Here is a 12,298-nt window from a genome sequence, read left to right as displayed (position 1 = left end):
TCGCGGGGAGGGCGACACAGACGGGACTGGCCGCCGGCCGACCCACCCGAAGGAGCCGCCGCCGCCGGGGCGAAAGACGGAGGAGCCGCCCGCCCGCAGCCTGGCTGCCGCTTCTTCGGCCTGCGGGCGCTCGAGTCTGTCGGGCCGCCGGCCGTACTGGGCCGGACGCGAAGGGCCACGAAGGAGGGAGGGAGGGAGGGAGGGAGGGGGGCCCCGGTGGGTGGGGGCTGCTGTGGTGAGCGGCTGCCGGACTGAGGGGCGGGCGGGCAGGCGCCATCCGGGAACCTCGGCGAGGGGAGGGGCGCCCGGCTCCATCAGCCGCTCCTTCGCTCCCGCCTGCCGTGGCCCGCCCGGCCCAGCCGCCCCCTCCTGCTCCATGGGGCAGCAGCGGCGTGGGCCGCCGGCCGTGGCTGCGTCGCGCTGAGCAGGGAGCCTCCCGGCCTCCGCCACCGCCAGCACCGCTACGGGGACGCCGACGAGGAGGTGGCCGGAGAAGGAGCGGAGGAGGCCATGGCGGAAAACTTACTGGAGGGGCCGCCCAACGCGAAGCGGCCCAAACTGAACTCGCCGGGCTTCTCCGCCTCGGACGCCACAGGTGAGGCGGAGCCCGCGTAGGCCTTTCTCCGGTGGCTTCGGGAGGGAGGTCGCGCTGGAAGTCCGGGCCTGGGTGGTCTTCGCGCTGCCTCTCCCGCGGCTCCTGAGCGGAACTGGCCGGGCGGCGGCAGGGCTACCGGCCTGCCCTGTCAAACGTGCCGGCGGAGGGGTGGAGTGATGGGCTCCCACACTTGCTGCCCTTTCCCCATCCCAGAATGACCCCCGAAGTGGGAGCCTGGGCAGCGCGGGGGAGAAACTGGCAATACTTGCGACTTTGCTGCATTTTGTCAAGCCGAATTCAGTTTCCTCTGGTGGCTTTTTCTTGGTTTTGCTGTGTTGTCAGTTGAATTGTACATTATTCGTTTTTGCAAGTACGTTAAAGCTGCCCGTTTTCTTTAAGTAGCTCTCGTTCTGGGCTTCCTAAACAGGTGTGTTTATAGACGAACCTCAGGTGAAGAACAGCCCCAATTCCACCCTTCCTTTGACAGTTCTTTCAAACTACCAAGGAGGTGGGCTGGCTAAGAGGGAACACCTTTTCAAACAAGTGTAGATTACTTCTCTTTTAGGTTTTCAGAATCAAAGCTTGCTTTGGTTCTCTGGCATAAGGTGGACACCTTTCAGCTGTTTCTTGTACACTCTAATACACATCACCAGGGTTCACCGTTCAAAAGAAGTTTTAACTATCAGAGGTAGATTCATAGGATTGTAGAGTTGGAAGGGGCCTGCAAAACCATGGAGTCCAGCCCCCTGCTCAGTGCAGGAATCCAGATTAAAGCATACTTGACAGGTGCCTGTCCAGCTGCCTCTTTAATGCCTCCAATGTCGGAGAACCCACCACCTCCCTGGGTCATTGGTTCCATTGTTGTACTGCTCTAACAGTTAGGAAGTTTTTACTGATGTTCAGTTGAAATCTGGCTCCCTGCAACTTGAATCTATTATTCACTGTCCTGCACTCTGGGATGATTGAGAAGAGATCTTGGTCCTCTTCTGTGTGACAACTTTTCAAGTACTTGAAGATTGTTGTCATATCTCCCCTCAGTCTTCTCAAGGGTAAATATGCCCAGTTCATATGGCTTTATTTCCAGCCCCCTGATCATCCTTGTTGCCCTCCACTGAACCCAGTTTATCTATATCCTTCTTAAAGCACGGTGTCCAGAACTGGACATGGTAGTCAAGATGAGACCTAACCAGTGCTGAATAGAGGGGGACTGGTACTTCACGCGATTTGGAATCTATTCCTCTGTTAATGCAGTCGAAAACAGCATTTGCCTTTTTTGCAGCCACATTGCACTGTTGGTTCATATTTAGCTTGTGATCAGCAATTATTCCAAGATCCTTCTCACGTATAGTATTGCTGACCCCAGTTTTCCCCATCTTATAACTGTGTTTTTCTTAGGGATAGAACTTTGCACTTAGCCCTGTTAAATTTCATTTTCAGTCCAGTGCTCCAGCCTATCAAGATAACTTTGAATTTTGTTTCTGTCCTCTTGAGTATTAGCTATCCCTCCCAATTTTGTATCATGCAAATTTGATAAGCATTCCCTGCATCTCCTCATCCAAGTAATTCATAAAAATGTTAAAGAGCACTGGGGCTAGGACCGATCCCTGTGGTACCCCGCTTGTTGCCTCCCCCCAGTTTGACAAGGAACCATTGATAAACAGGTGGTTGGCATACATCAAACAAATACTCACTTGGGAATGTTTTTAATGAAGTTGATTATTCTGACTACAGTCTGGAGGGTGTGTGTTTGTGCTACATCTAAGTAGCCAACCGCATTTCCCCCCTAAGATTTTGCCAAACTACATTTTAATTTTAGCAGTTCAGTAAGGGCAGTTGTTGAGAGGGAATCTCTTAAAAGTGCCCTGTGAATGCTGCACATCTTGTCTCTCTGGATCCAGGTTATGGTCTGAATGCTGAAGCTAAGAAGGTGTGGGACTAGTTAGTGCCTGGATGGGCAACTGTCTGGGAACCACATGTAGGCTGCCTTAGGTTGCACTGTGAAAAAAAAGGGATATAATATCAACATGTATTAAAAATTAATCTCACCCTCCGCATATCCCCATGGAAAGACATTTTTACACAGTTGGAATGCTCTTTCAAGTAAAAAGTGCATCAGGTTGCAGATTTATAGCTAGGGTTTGGATTACTTTGGTATTTCACCTTTTTCCTAGGATGTTGAGTCTTCTAGAATCTATTAATTGGCAATAACACTGTGGGCATGTTAAGATGCTGAACAAAGCGAAAAACCTATCCTTTGTACATGCTGTTCACTTGTGTCTTGGAAGTTTTCTGTTTACAAAACATACTAAGGACAATGCTGAACAACCTAGAGCATTAAGTTTGAGATGTTAAGTTTGAGACGGGACAAAACATGACTTGATGCTGGAATAATTCCAGTGTTGTGGTTTTGGTCATTTGGATGGCGTGATGGATCATCTCAGGCTCTCCAAATGAGTTCATACTGCTATGGTTGACAGGGCTTCAGTAGATGTATTTCTCCGATACATGGTGATACAGGTGGCTCATGAGATTCCTGTCAATGTAGTATTTAACTTCCAGATTATTAAATGTTTCAGAGATTTGGCTTGCAGCTGTATACCTGGGACTTACCTGGGACCTATTTAGACTCTCTGGGGAGAGCATTCCATGGCTGGTATACCACACTGCCAAGAAAGCCTTCTCCTACACTGAAACAAGCTTAATGTCCGATGGAAGCGTCCCACTGAGTTTTCCCACTAGCCTGGTTTGCCTGTCACTGTAAACTAAGCTATGACTTATTAGGACTGCGGATATGTGCTGGCTCCCAGAGAGGATCTTGCACCCTTTTAAGCTTGGTATGGCGTGGCAGCTAAGCCAAGATTTGGTTTAGTGTGTTGTCCAAACACAAGATCGTGAATAAGCACTTTCTTCCTTAAGCATGATCTGTAGTCAAGAGCAAACCTTTGCTATAGATCGTGCTTAGAGAGGACAGAGCTTGACCACAAAGCCGGGTTCAGAGGACACCAAGTCAAATTTTGGTTTAGGTGTTGCATGTAAGCTGAAAGGATTGGGGAAGAGCAAAGGAGCTGTGATCTCTTTCCAGGAGCTGCTGTGTTTGTACTAAGCTATGGTTTGGCTTAGGGTTATTATTTTCAGGCTGGCAAACTGATTTGTACAAGCCTTGGAAACTAGGTTTTGAAGTGGATTTGCAAACAAAGGGTTGTGCTGACTTGGGTTTCGTGTGATATGTGAACTGAAAAACCCAATTACAGCTATTGCTGTGCTTTTGGAGGCCCCTCCACTTTAAAGACTTTGAAAAAAGACCAGTTGGAAAAGGAAAGCTGGCAGGCAGCTCTAAATCATGGTTTGCCTGTACGTTTGGAAGCTCAAGCCTATGGTTTAGGTTTTGAAGAGCAATTTGATGTGTGAGAAATATTGTTGAACTAGGTAGAGCCCTGCCTGAATACCTTTTACAGTTTAAAAGGAATTAGCTTTCTTTTCCCACATAGACAATTCTACTTTTGTAGCTATGGGCGACAGAATGCAACTTTTGTAGTCCTCTCAATAGAGGTGTTGCAGTTTGTGTTTCTAATGCACTTTCCTATTGACAATGTATTGATATAAAAATCATTTTTCCCTAAATTTGTGTGTGCTGCTTCATCCTTGATTGCTGTATTTGTTTTGTGTTGATGCGGAAGGTAACGTTTGCTTATTCCATTTTTATTTCACTCTTCTTCCAAGGCACTAAGGTAGTGGTATCTCCTCGCAAGAACCCTATTAAGTAGGCTAGGAGGTGAGATTGTAACTGGCCCAAGGTCTCCACTATGGCCAGTGGTCCATACACACACACACCCTCTGCTTGCCCTGAAGGCTCACATTTATATTAGACTGGTGCTGTCCTGCAGCAGTTCTGCTGTGGAAAAATTTGCCGAGTCTAGGTTTAAAGCTTTTGGTATAGAAGAAAATGTTTGACAAATGGTTATTTACTTAAAGGATTTTGGTTGTTGGTCATACTTGAGTAGAAAGAGGACAATTTTACAACACCCCCTTCCTCCTACATGCACTAATTCACTGAAGCTGTGCTTTGTTCTTTATGCTAAAGTTAAGCTGAATGTTACATTAGAGAGCAATGAAGAATGCACTGGGCTGCTTAACAATGTACCAGCAATACAGGAGGACTTCACTTTTCTCTAGTGACTGCCTCTCATTTATTTAGAGAAGTTTTAGCCTGTAGGTATAGTTGTATAGTACTTGTGATAGTTCCTGGACATCTGCATCAAGAAACAAATTAACTGGGTGTGATTGTTTTCTTTCTTACAACAATCTCTGTTAATCTTGCAGATTTTGAACCTCTGTTTGACTTGGAAAATGATCTTCCTGACGAGCTGATCCCTAACGGAGAACTGAATCTTTTAAACAGCAGTGGGAACCTTATTCAAGATGCAGCTTCCAAACACAAGCAACTTTCTGAACTTCTGAGGGGAGGCAGTAGCTCTTCTCTCAACCCAGGAATTGGGACCGTGAACTCCAGCAGCCCTGTCCCACAAGGAGTCAACAGCCAAGTCCAGGGACAGCTGAACAGCGTCAATATTAGCAGCCTGGGTGTTATGGGCAAGAATCCCTTAAACCAGGGGGATAATGCGGCATCAAATCTGGCAAAGCAGTCAGTCAGCACATCTGGGCCCAACACTCCAGCTACTCAGGCCCTGAACTCCCAAGCACAAAAACAAATGGGGATGGTGGCAAACAGCCCAGCAACCTCCCAGACAGCAACTGGGATGTGTATGAACACTGGCTTCAGCCAGGCTCATCCAGGTCTTCTCAACAGTAACTCTGGCCACAGTTTAATGAATCAGGCCCAGCAAGGACAAGGGCAGGTAATGAATGGATCTCTTGGAGCAGCTGGAAGAGGCCGAGGTGTCGGAATGCAGTATTCTGCCCCCACCATGCAAGGGGGTGCAAGCAGTGTGCTGGCAGAGACCTTGACACAAGTGTCTCCTCAAATGACAGGTCACACTGGCCTGAACACAGCCCAAGCAGGAGCCGTGGCAAAAGTATGTGGCAGTCACTTCAGTTTTGTTGTTAAACTGTTTCATGAACTGATCTTATGAATGCTAAAGGTGAAGGTCTCTTGCTGTCTTGGGTCTTATTGAATAATTGGATTCCATAACCATCCAACAGAATTTCTGTAGGGATAAATCTTACTGAATTGTCTTAAGCAGTCGAGGAATTTGCTGGCTCACTTAAAGTAGTCATTCTTTGTGTCTGGTATGGAGTACAATACTAAATCTTGCTTGTGTGCCTCTATAGCATATCTTTAAATGCAAATATAGTGTTCTGTGGCCTTCTGTTAATTGTTTCTAAAACACCTTTTTAACAAATAGCAGTTGCTGATAACTTTAAAACAGCTGTCTGATTCTGGGCCAAGTTGTCGCTCTTGTGGTACCTGGTAAACTTTTTTTTTCTTAGAACTGCCCAGCTAAGGTCTGCTCTGAGTAGGATTGGCATTGGATGCAACCTTCAATAACGTCAGGTTTTACTATGTTACAAATGTTCAGTATAAGGACCGCTGTACTTCGTTGCTGTTAAGGAAAGGATTTTTGTTGGGCTTAAGCATCTCTATTGAACGTGGCTGCCAGATGCAAGGGGAAATATAGAATTAGACAGGCTTGAATGCTGGGTAGGCTAAAGCAGATTTTGTCAAGGAACAATACTCCAGACAAACAAGAGTATACCCCCTCGCCCCTGTCATTAAAGCAGGGGGAGAAAATGTGAGGATCTACTAATGTGAGAATTGTGTGTGTATGTATGTTTGTATGCATGCAGTAATTTGGCTGTAGAACAGGGATGGCGAACCTTGTTTAACCTGAGGGCCACATTCCCCTGTGGGAAGCCTTCTGGGGGCTTCATGCCTGTGGTTTGAGCTGGAGGCAAAAAGGTGGAAGAGCAATGAATGTGATCTTTGCACAGTAGGCTACATTTCAAGTGCGCAAAGAAATTTACACACACACCTCTCTCCACCCAGGTAAGCAAGAGGACATTTTCATAGTTCAGTTATCATTATCACACATTCCAGGTAGGCAAAAGCTCTTGATGTGGGTGTGGAGCACAGCAATTGAGCAGTGTGGCCTTGGGAGGTCCCTGGGGCCAGATCGAGAAACCTGGAGGGCCGTATTCAGTCCCAGGACCTGAGGGGGTCCACCCTTGCTATAGAGCCCAAAGAGTTTAATGGGTTGGATAACATGGCTTCAGAGGAGATAGCAGCATATACATTGCTGACAGTGAATTGTGCTTAAAACTCAAACACTGAAATGAATCTCCCCCACCCAAAAAAAAAACTAAAAAAAAACTTTGGAGGGTTAGAAACAAAAAATGTAACATGTCTGGGTTTCTGTATGATAATTCCAGATGGTCATAGATCAGGATCATCATCAGAGATACTAGCTGGTGAGAGTTAGTGTCTGGGTATCATATGCCTTGAGGAGTTGCATGTTATTCCATCTTATTTAATGCTGAGCAGACTTCACTGCCTCTTGCTTTTCATGTAGAATTTAAAGTTTTGATTTCAGGAGATAAAATTAGTGTGGCAGAAGTGTGTGTGGTGATGATCTTGTCTCCCTTTTGCAGAAAGGGAAATAATTAATTCTTCTGCCTTGTTGTATCTTTCTTTGGACCTGAGAGACAATAATAACTGTTGCTCAATTGCTAACATCTTGTTTTTAGACAAGGTGCTGTAGAAGGGTGGTGGTGATGGTTCCCTCCCCCCCCAAGCATGCCTGGATGCAGTGCATTATCTGGACCCATTTCAGGCTCAGTTTGGTACTGAGACAGTCTTGCCCTGATGATTGTTGTTGGAGAGAAATGGGAGGAGTTGTGACCCTGTCGATACTCCTGGATGTCTCACTGGCTTTTGATAATATTGACCATGGTATCCTGCTGTACTGACTCTGTGAGATGGGAGTTAGAGGCATGGTGATATACTGGTTCCGCTCCTACCTGTAGGGTCTGTTTCAAAAAGTTGGAAAGTGGGGGGGGGCATTTATTTATTTTTATTTATTTATTTAATTTAATTTAATTTTTATACCGCCCATAGTGAGGCTGTCTGGGCGGTGTACATCAAATATAAATATATCTCCTTGGCATCTTGGTAGTTGCATTGTGGAGTCCTGCAACACTTCATGTTGTTGGAGACAGGATGCCTCTTGAATACCAGTTATTGGAATCACAAGTGAGGAGAGTGCTGTTGCACTCAGGTTCTGCTTGTGAGCTTCCCTTTGGGGCATCTGGTTGGCCCCTGTCAGAACACGATATCCTGGACTGGATGGATCTCTGGTCTGATCCAGCAGCCAGGCTCTTCTTATGTTTTTTAACAAGTACATATTCTGGGAGCACTCCTGGATCCAATTGTCACTAGAGGCTCAGGTGGCTTTTTCTATGTTCAGCTGGCTACGACAGTTCCTGGATAGGGATAGTCTCTGGCCATGGTGACTCATATTCTGTTAACCTCCTAATTGGATTACTGTAATGTGTTGTATGTGGAGCTGCCCTTGAAGATCACTGAAGAACTTTTACCTCTCAGAATTTTAACTGGTGCAGCCAAACAGAATCACACCAATTCTAAAAGAATAATATTGAATGAGTATTTGCTTCCAAGCCCAGTTAATAGTGCTGTTGCTTACGTTAAAAGTCCTGCATGGCTTGGAATCCAAATACCTTGAGGAATGCCTCTTCCCTATTCCAGCTTGCCAATTTCTTGAGGAGGAGGCTAACCTGTGGGCCAAAGGTTGCTGTGTTGTGGTTTGGGATAGACCCGTCTCAGTCTTGGTGCCCTGTCTGGAATGGCCAATTTTGTTATCATTTCAGTGCCATGTTAAGACTGACTTATTTTTCAGGGTATTTCAGACTGATAGTTTAGCCTGATCTTGTTGTTTTAATCTGCCTTTATTTGCTTTGATGGGTGTGTTTTTGTGTGTGTTGTTGTTGTTGTTGTTGTCTTTTGTATGATTTGCTTAGCTTTTTTTAATGTTCTGGTATCTGTATAGATGAAAAGTGGGTTGTAAATAGTTTAAATATATAAAATAAGTAGTCATGGTCAACTGTTTGCTTGCTGGCAGGCCACTGGGATTGCATGTGATTAAGGATGGTAAAGATGTAAAACAAAACAAAAAACCAATGTTTGTGTAATTTAAGATCTCCCCATGCCCCAAGGTTGCTCACTAGTATGCTCCTTCTGTGATTTCCTATTGATGTATGTATGTGGTAAGTAGAAAAAGAACTCCCCTATTCTATTAGTTTCTCTTTGTCTCTTATAAGAAGAGACAAAGGCCGTATGGAGGAAAAGAGAAAGGATTTTTCATAAAGCACCTCCCTCGAAAGTATGTTGCTTTGGTAGCACATGGTGGTAGGTGTACTGTTGTTAAGGATAAGTAAAGTAATAATCAGCTATCTTAACTGGATAAACAAGGGGAAGGTCTGATATGTGAGGCAAGTTTTTGTACTGATTGGGCAGAAAAAAAGAGGGAGTGGCTGGTTGCTTTGCCTAGTGGCAGAACTATAACATAACATGATTGTCCCTGACCACTGTCTATGCTGGCTGGGGCTGATGGAAATTGGAATCCAACAACATACTGAGGATGAGCAGGTTCCTCACGCCTGCTCCATAGTTTCATGCAGGACTCTTTCCCATCCCTATCTGGAGATGCCATGGGTAGAATATGGGGCCTTTTACCTGTAAAGTGTGTCTTCTACCTTTGAGCTATAGTCCTTCCCAGGTGCACATGCATTTGTCCATAGTGCATAAGACCTGTGATAATCATGTTACCGTATTATAATGTACATAGGTGGATGTGTCTTAGCAGAATTCACAAATTTGTAGCCTCAAGCAGCAGGCATTTTTACTTGCCAGTAAGAAAGCTGTAGCCTGCTCACAAAAAAAACAGACTTTTTAAAAAATGCAGATGCTGTTCAGAATTAGATATTTGGTAAATGATTCTTTAGCCTGTTTTGAGAAGGACCAGTACTGAATATCACCCATAGTCTCTTTTGGTAAAATGAACTAGTTTGGTGACGTGCCTTAAGCTGGGTTTGGCATTTATAGAAGTGTTTACCTAGAGCAGATGCATCTGCACAGGTAAGATGAGCCTTATAACCAAATTCTTAAAAGTTTCACATTTCCAGCTTTGTTTGAAAATTTCTTGTGAATAATAGTTCCCTAGTTTTCTCAAACTAAGTCAACTATTCACATTTTGATTAGAGAGAAAACTATCAAAATATTATTTAAAGCTAAAGCTAAAAAAATGCTTGCAGGTTATATTTATTCATATTGTGCAAATAGTAGCCACAGGCCAAGTGGGCTTCCTGATTGCTAAAGTTAAGTGAAATATTACTGAAGAATTACACATATAGAGATGGCTTCTCTGGAAATGCTATAAGCCACAAGCTAGAGTTTAACAATTTCCCGGGTGCAGCTCCCGGATCTCTTCAGCCTGATCTCTGCTACCAGTTTGAAGCAACTATCTTATTCTCAGACTGCAAGTATATAGCCTTAGGTTTGAGAAGCAGTTTATCTTGGTCTGGGAATGTACATTAACTTTGTACCCCTTCTAGAAACAGTGCACACTCTTTCACAAATAAAGACCTGCTTAAGCTCCCCGTCTGTTAATGGTAGTGTGGTTTTCTGAATCCCGTCCATAGAATTCTAGAGATTGACTATAAAGATACTATATGCATATGTTTTAGCAAAGAAACTGTAGTATCTCATAGTTTATGCTAGCTGCTGTTTGCTTTTATACACATTACAATGTGTATGAATTTTGAGTGGATTCTAATTTTTCAAAATTTTGTGACCCCTTGTTAAAATTATGTCTCATGAAAAGAGGTCTCTTCCATCTGTAATAATGTTACTGGTAACCTAATTTTTTTAAGTAGTATTCAGCTTACCACAATAGTCTTGGAGTGTATCTTATTTAAGCCTGACTTTTAAATTTGTCTTTCCCCCTTATCGCTCTTGAAAAGTTCTTGTTTTCTTAACAATGGTTTCTAAACTTACTATTTTATTTATAAGATTTCTTACTCTCCATTCACCATAATGTCCTAGGGTAGGTTACAACAATATAATATTTATTTATTTAAACAATTTGTATGCCACTTAATTGTAAATTAAACCTATAAGCAGTTCACCAAAACTAGATAGTATGCATTCAAATAGTTAATAAAATTAAGGTTTAAAACAACAACAAAAATTAAAAATCAAAATATAAATAAAATCAAAAGTTGAAAATACATATTTTAATATGTGACCAGCTTATAATGTATATTTTCAACTGATTTTATTTTAATGTATTTTATAATTATTTTAATCTGTAATTTTAGTTTATAATGTATGTGAGCTTTACAAAAATGTTTTTAGCAGGCACTGGTGGGCAGGTAGTTCCAGAGTGCAGGAGCTGCCGCACTGAGTTTTGGAGTGCGTTTCCAGCAATATGCTGATGATACGCAGCTCTACTTCTCCTTTTCATCTAATTCAGGTGAGGCTGTTAATGTTTGGTTTCTGTTCTTTGTTTGTTTTGCTTTTTGATTTTCTTATATTTGTTCTATTCATATATTTTCTTGTTTATCCTCTATGTACACCGCCCAGAGAGCCTTTTTGGCTTAGGGCGGTATATAAATTAAATTAAATAAATAAAATAAAATAAATAAAAAATAAACCGCTGCCTGGCCGCGATAATGGGCTGGATGAGGGCTAATAAACTGAAACTCAATCCTGACAAGATTGAGATGCTGTTGGTGGGGGGGCTTTCTGCCCAGATGGTTGATGTTCGACCTGCCCTTGATGGGGTTACACTCCCCCTAAAGGAGCAGGTCCGTAGTTTAGGGATCTTATTAGATCCGCTCCTGTCACTTGAGGCTCAGGTAGCCTCGGTGGCACGGAATGCGTTCTACCAGCTTCGGCTGGTAGCCCAGCTACGACCCTATCTGGACAGAGAGAACCTTGCCTCAGTTATTCATGCTCTGGTAACCTCTATTGGACTACTGTAATGCACTCTACATTGGGTTACCTCTGAAGACGGTTCGGAAACTTCAGCTAGTGCAGAATGCTGCGGCCAGAGTTCTTACGTGGACAAGAAAATTTGACCACATAACACCTATTCTGGCCCAACTGCACTGGCTACCAATATGTTTCCGGGCCAGATTCAAAGTGTTGGTTCTTACCTATAAAGCCCTGAACGGCATCGGACCGCAATATCTGATGGAACGCCTCTCCCGCTATGTACCTACCCGTTCACTGCGCTCGACATCCAAGGCCCTTCTCCGGGTCCCAACTCACAGAGAGGCCCGGAGAACAGTAACGAGATCTAGGGCCTTTTCAGTAGTGGCCCCTGAACTTTGGAATGCCCTCCCTGACGAGATACGCCTGGCGCCTTCTTTGGTATTGTTTCGGCGCCAGGTGAAAACCTACCTCTTTGCCCAGGCATTTTAAGCTTAATTTTAATTTAATCTAACTGCAATCTGTAAATTTTTATTGTTATTGTATTTTAACTTTGTACTGTGTTAACCACACTTACTCGGATTTTAAATGTGGTTTTAATATGCTGTACACTGCCCTGAGAGCTTGTTGCTATAGGGCGGTTTAAAAATCTAATTAAATAAATTAATTAAATAAATAACTATTTATTTCTTAGAAGGGTGGAACAAACATTATGTAGTGCTTGCAAAAGTGCCAGT

General features: G+C 43.7%; 1 protein-coding gene across 5 annotated transcripts in view; it reads left to right on the top strand.

Moving 5' to 3' along the window:
- The first annotated feature begins 213 nt into the window (after nt 1–213).
- The window catches only part of CREBBP (CREB binding protein), a 167,840-nt gene continuing 155,755 nt past the window's right edge, over nt 214–12,298 (top strand). For all 5 annotated transcript variants that reach the window (XM_061600152.1, XM_061600150.1, XM_061600149.1 and 2 more), the window contains exons 1-2: nt 214–595; nt 4,916–5,628. In XM_061600152.1, the coding sequence (XP_061456136.1) occupies nt 511–595; nt 4,916–5,628 (798 nt within the window). In that variant the 5' untranslated portion in view covers nt 214–510. The remainder of the gene's footprint in view (nt 596–4,915; nt 5,629–12,298) is intronic.

Source organism: Rhineura floridana, chromosome 17, assembly GCF_030035675.1.
Source record: "Rhineura floridana isolate rRhiFlo1 chromosome 17, rRhiFlo1.hap2, whole genome shotgun sequence".
In the NCBI taxonomy this organism is placed as follows: domain Eukaryota; kingdom Metazoa; phylum Chordata; class Lepidosauria; order Squamata; family Rhineuridae; genus Rhineura; species Rhineura floridana.
Note: the sequence above shows the minus strand (reverse complement) of the source record. Positions and strands in the feature narration are given on the sequence as shown.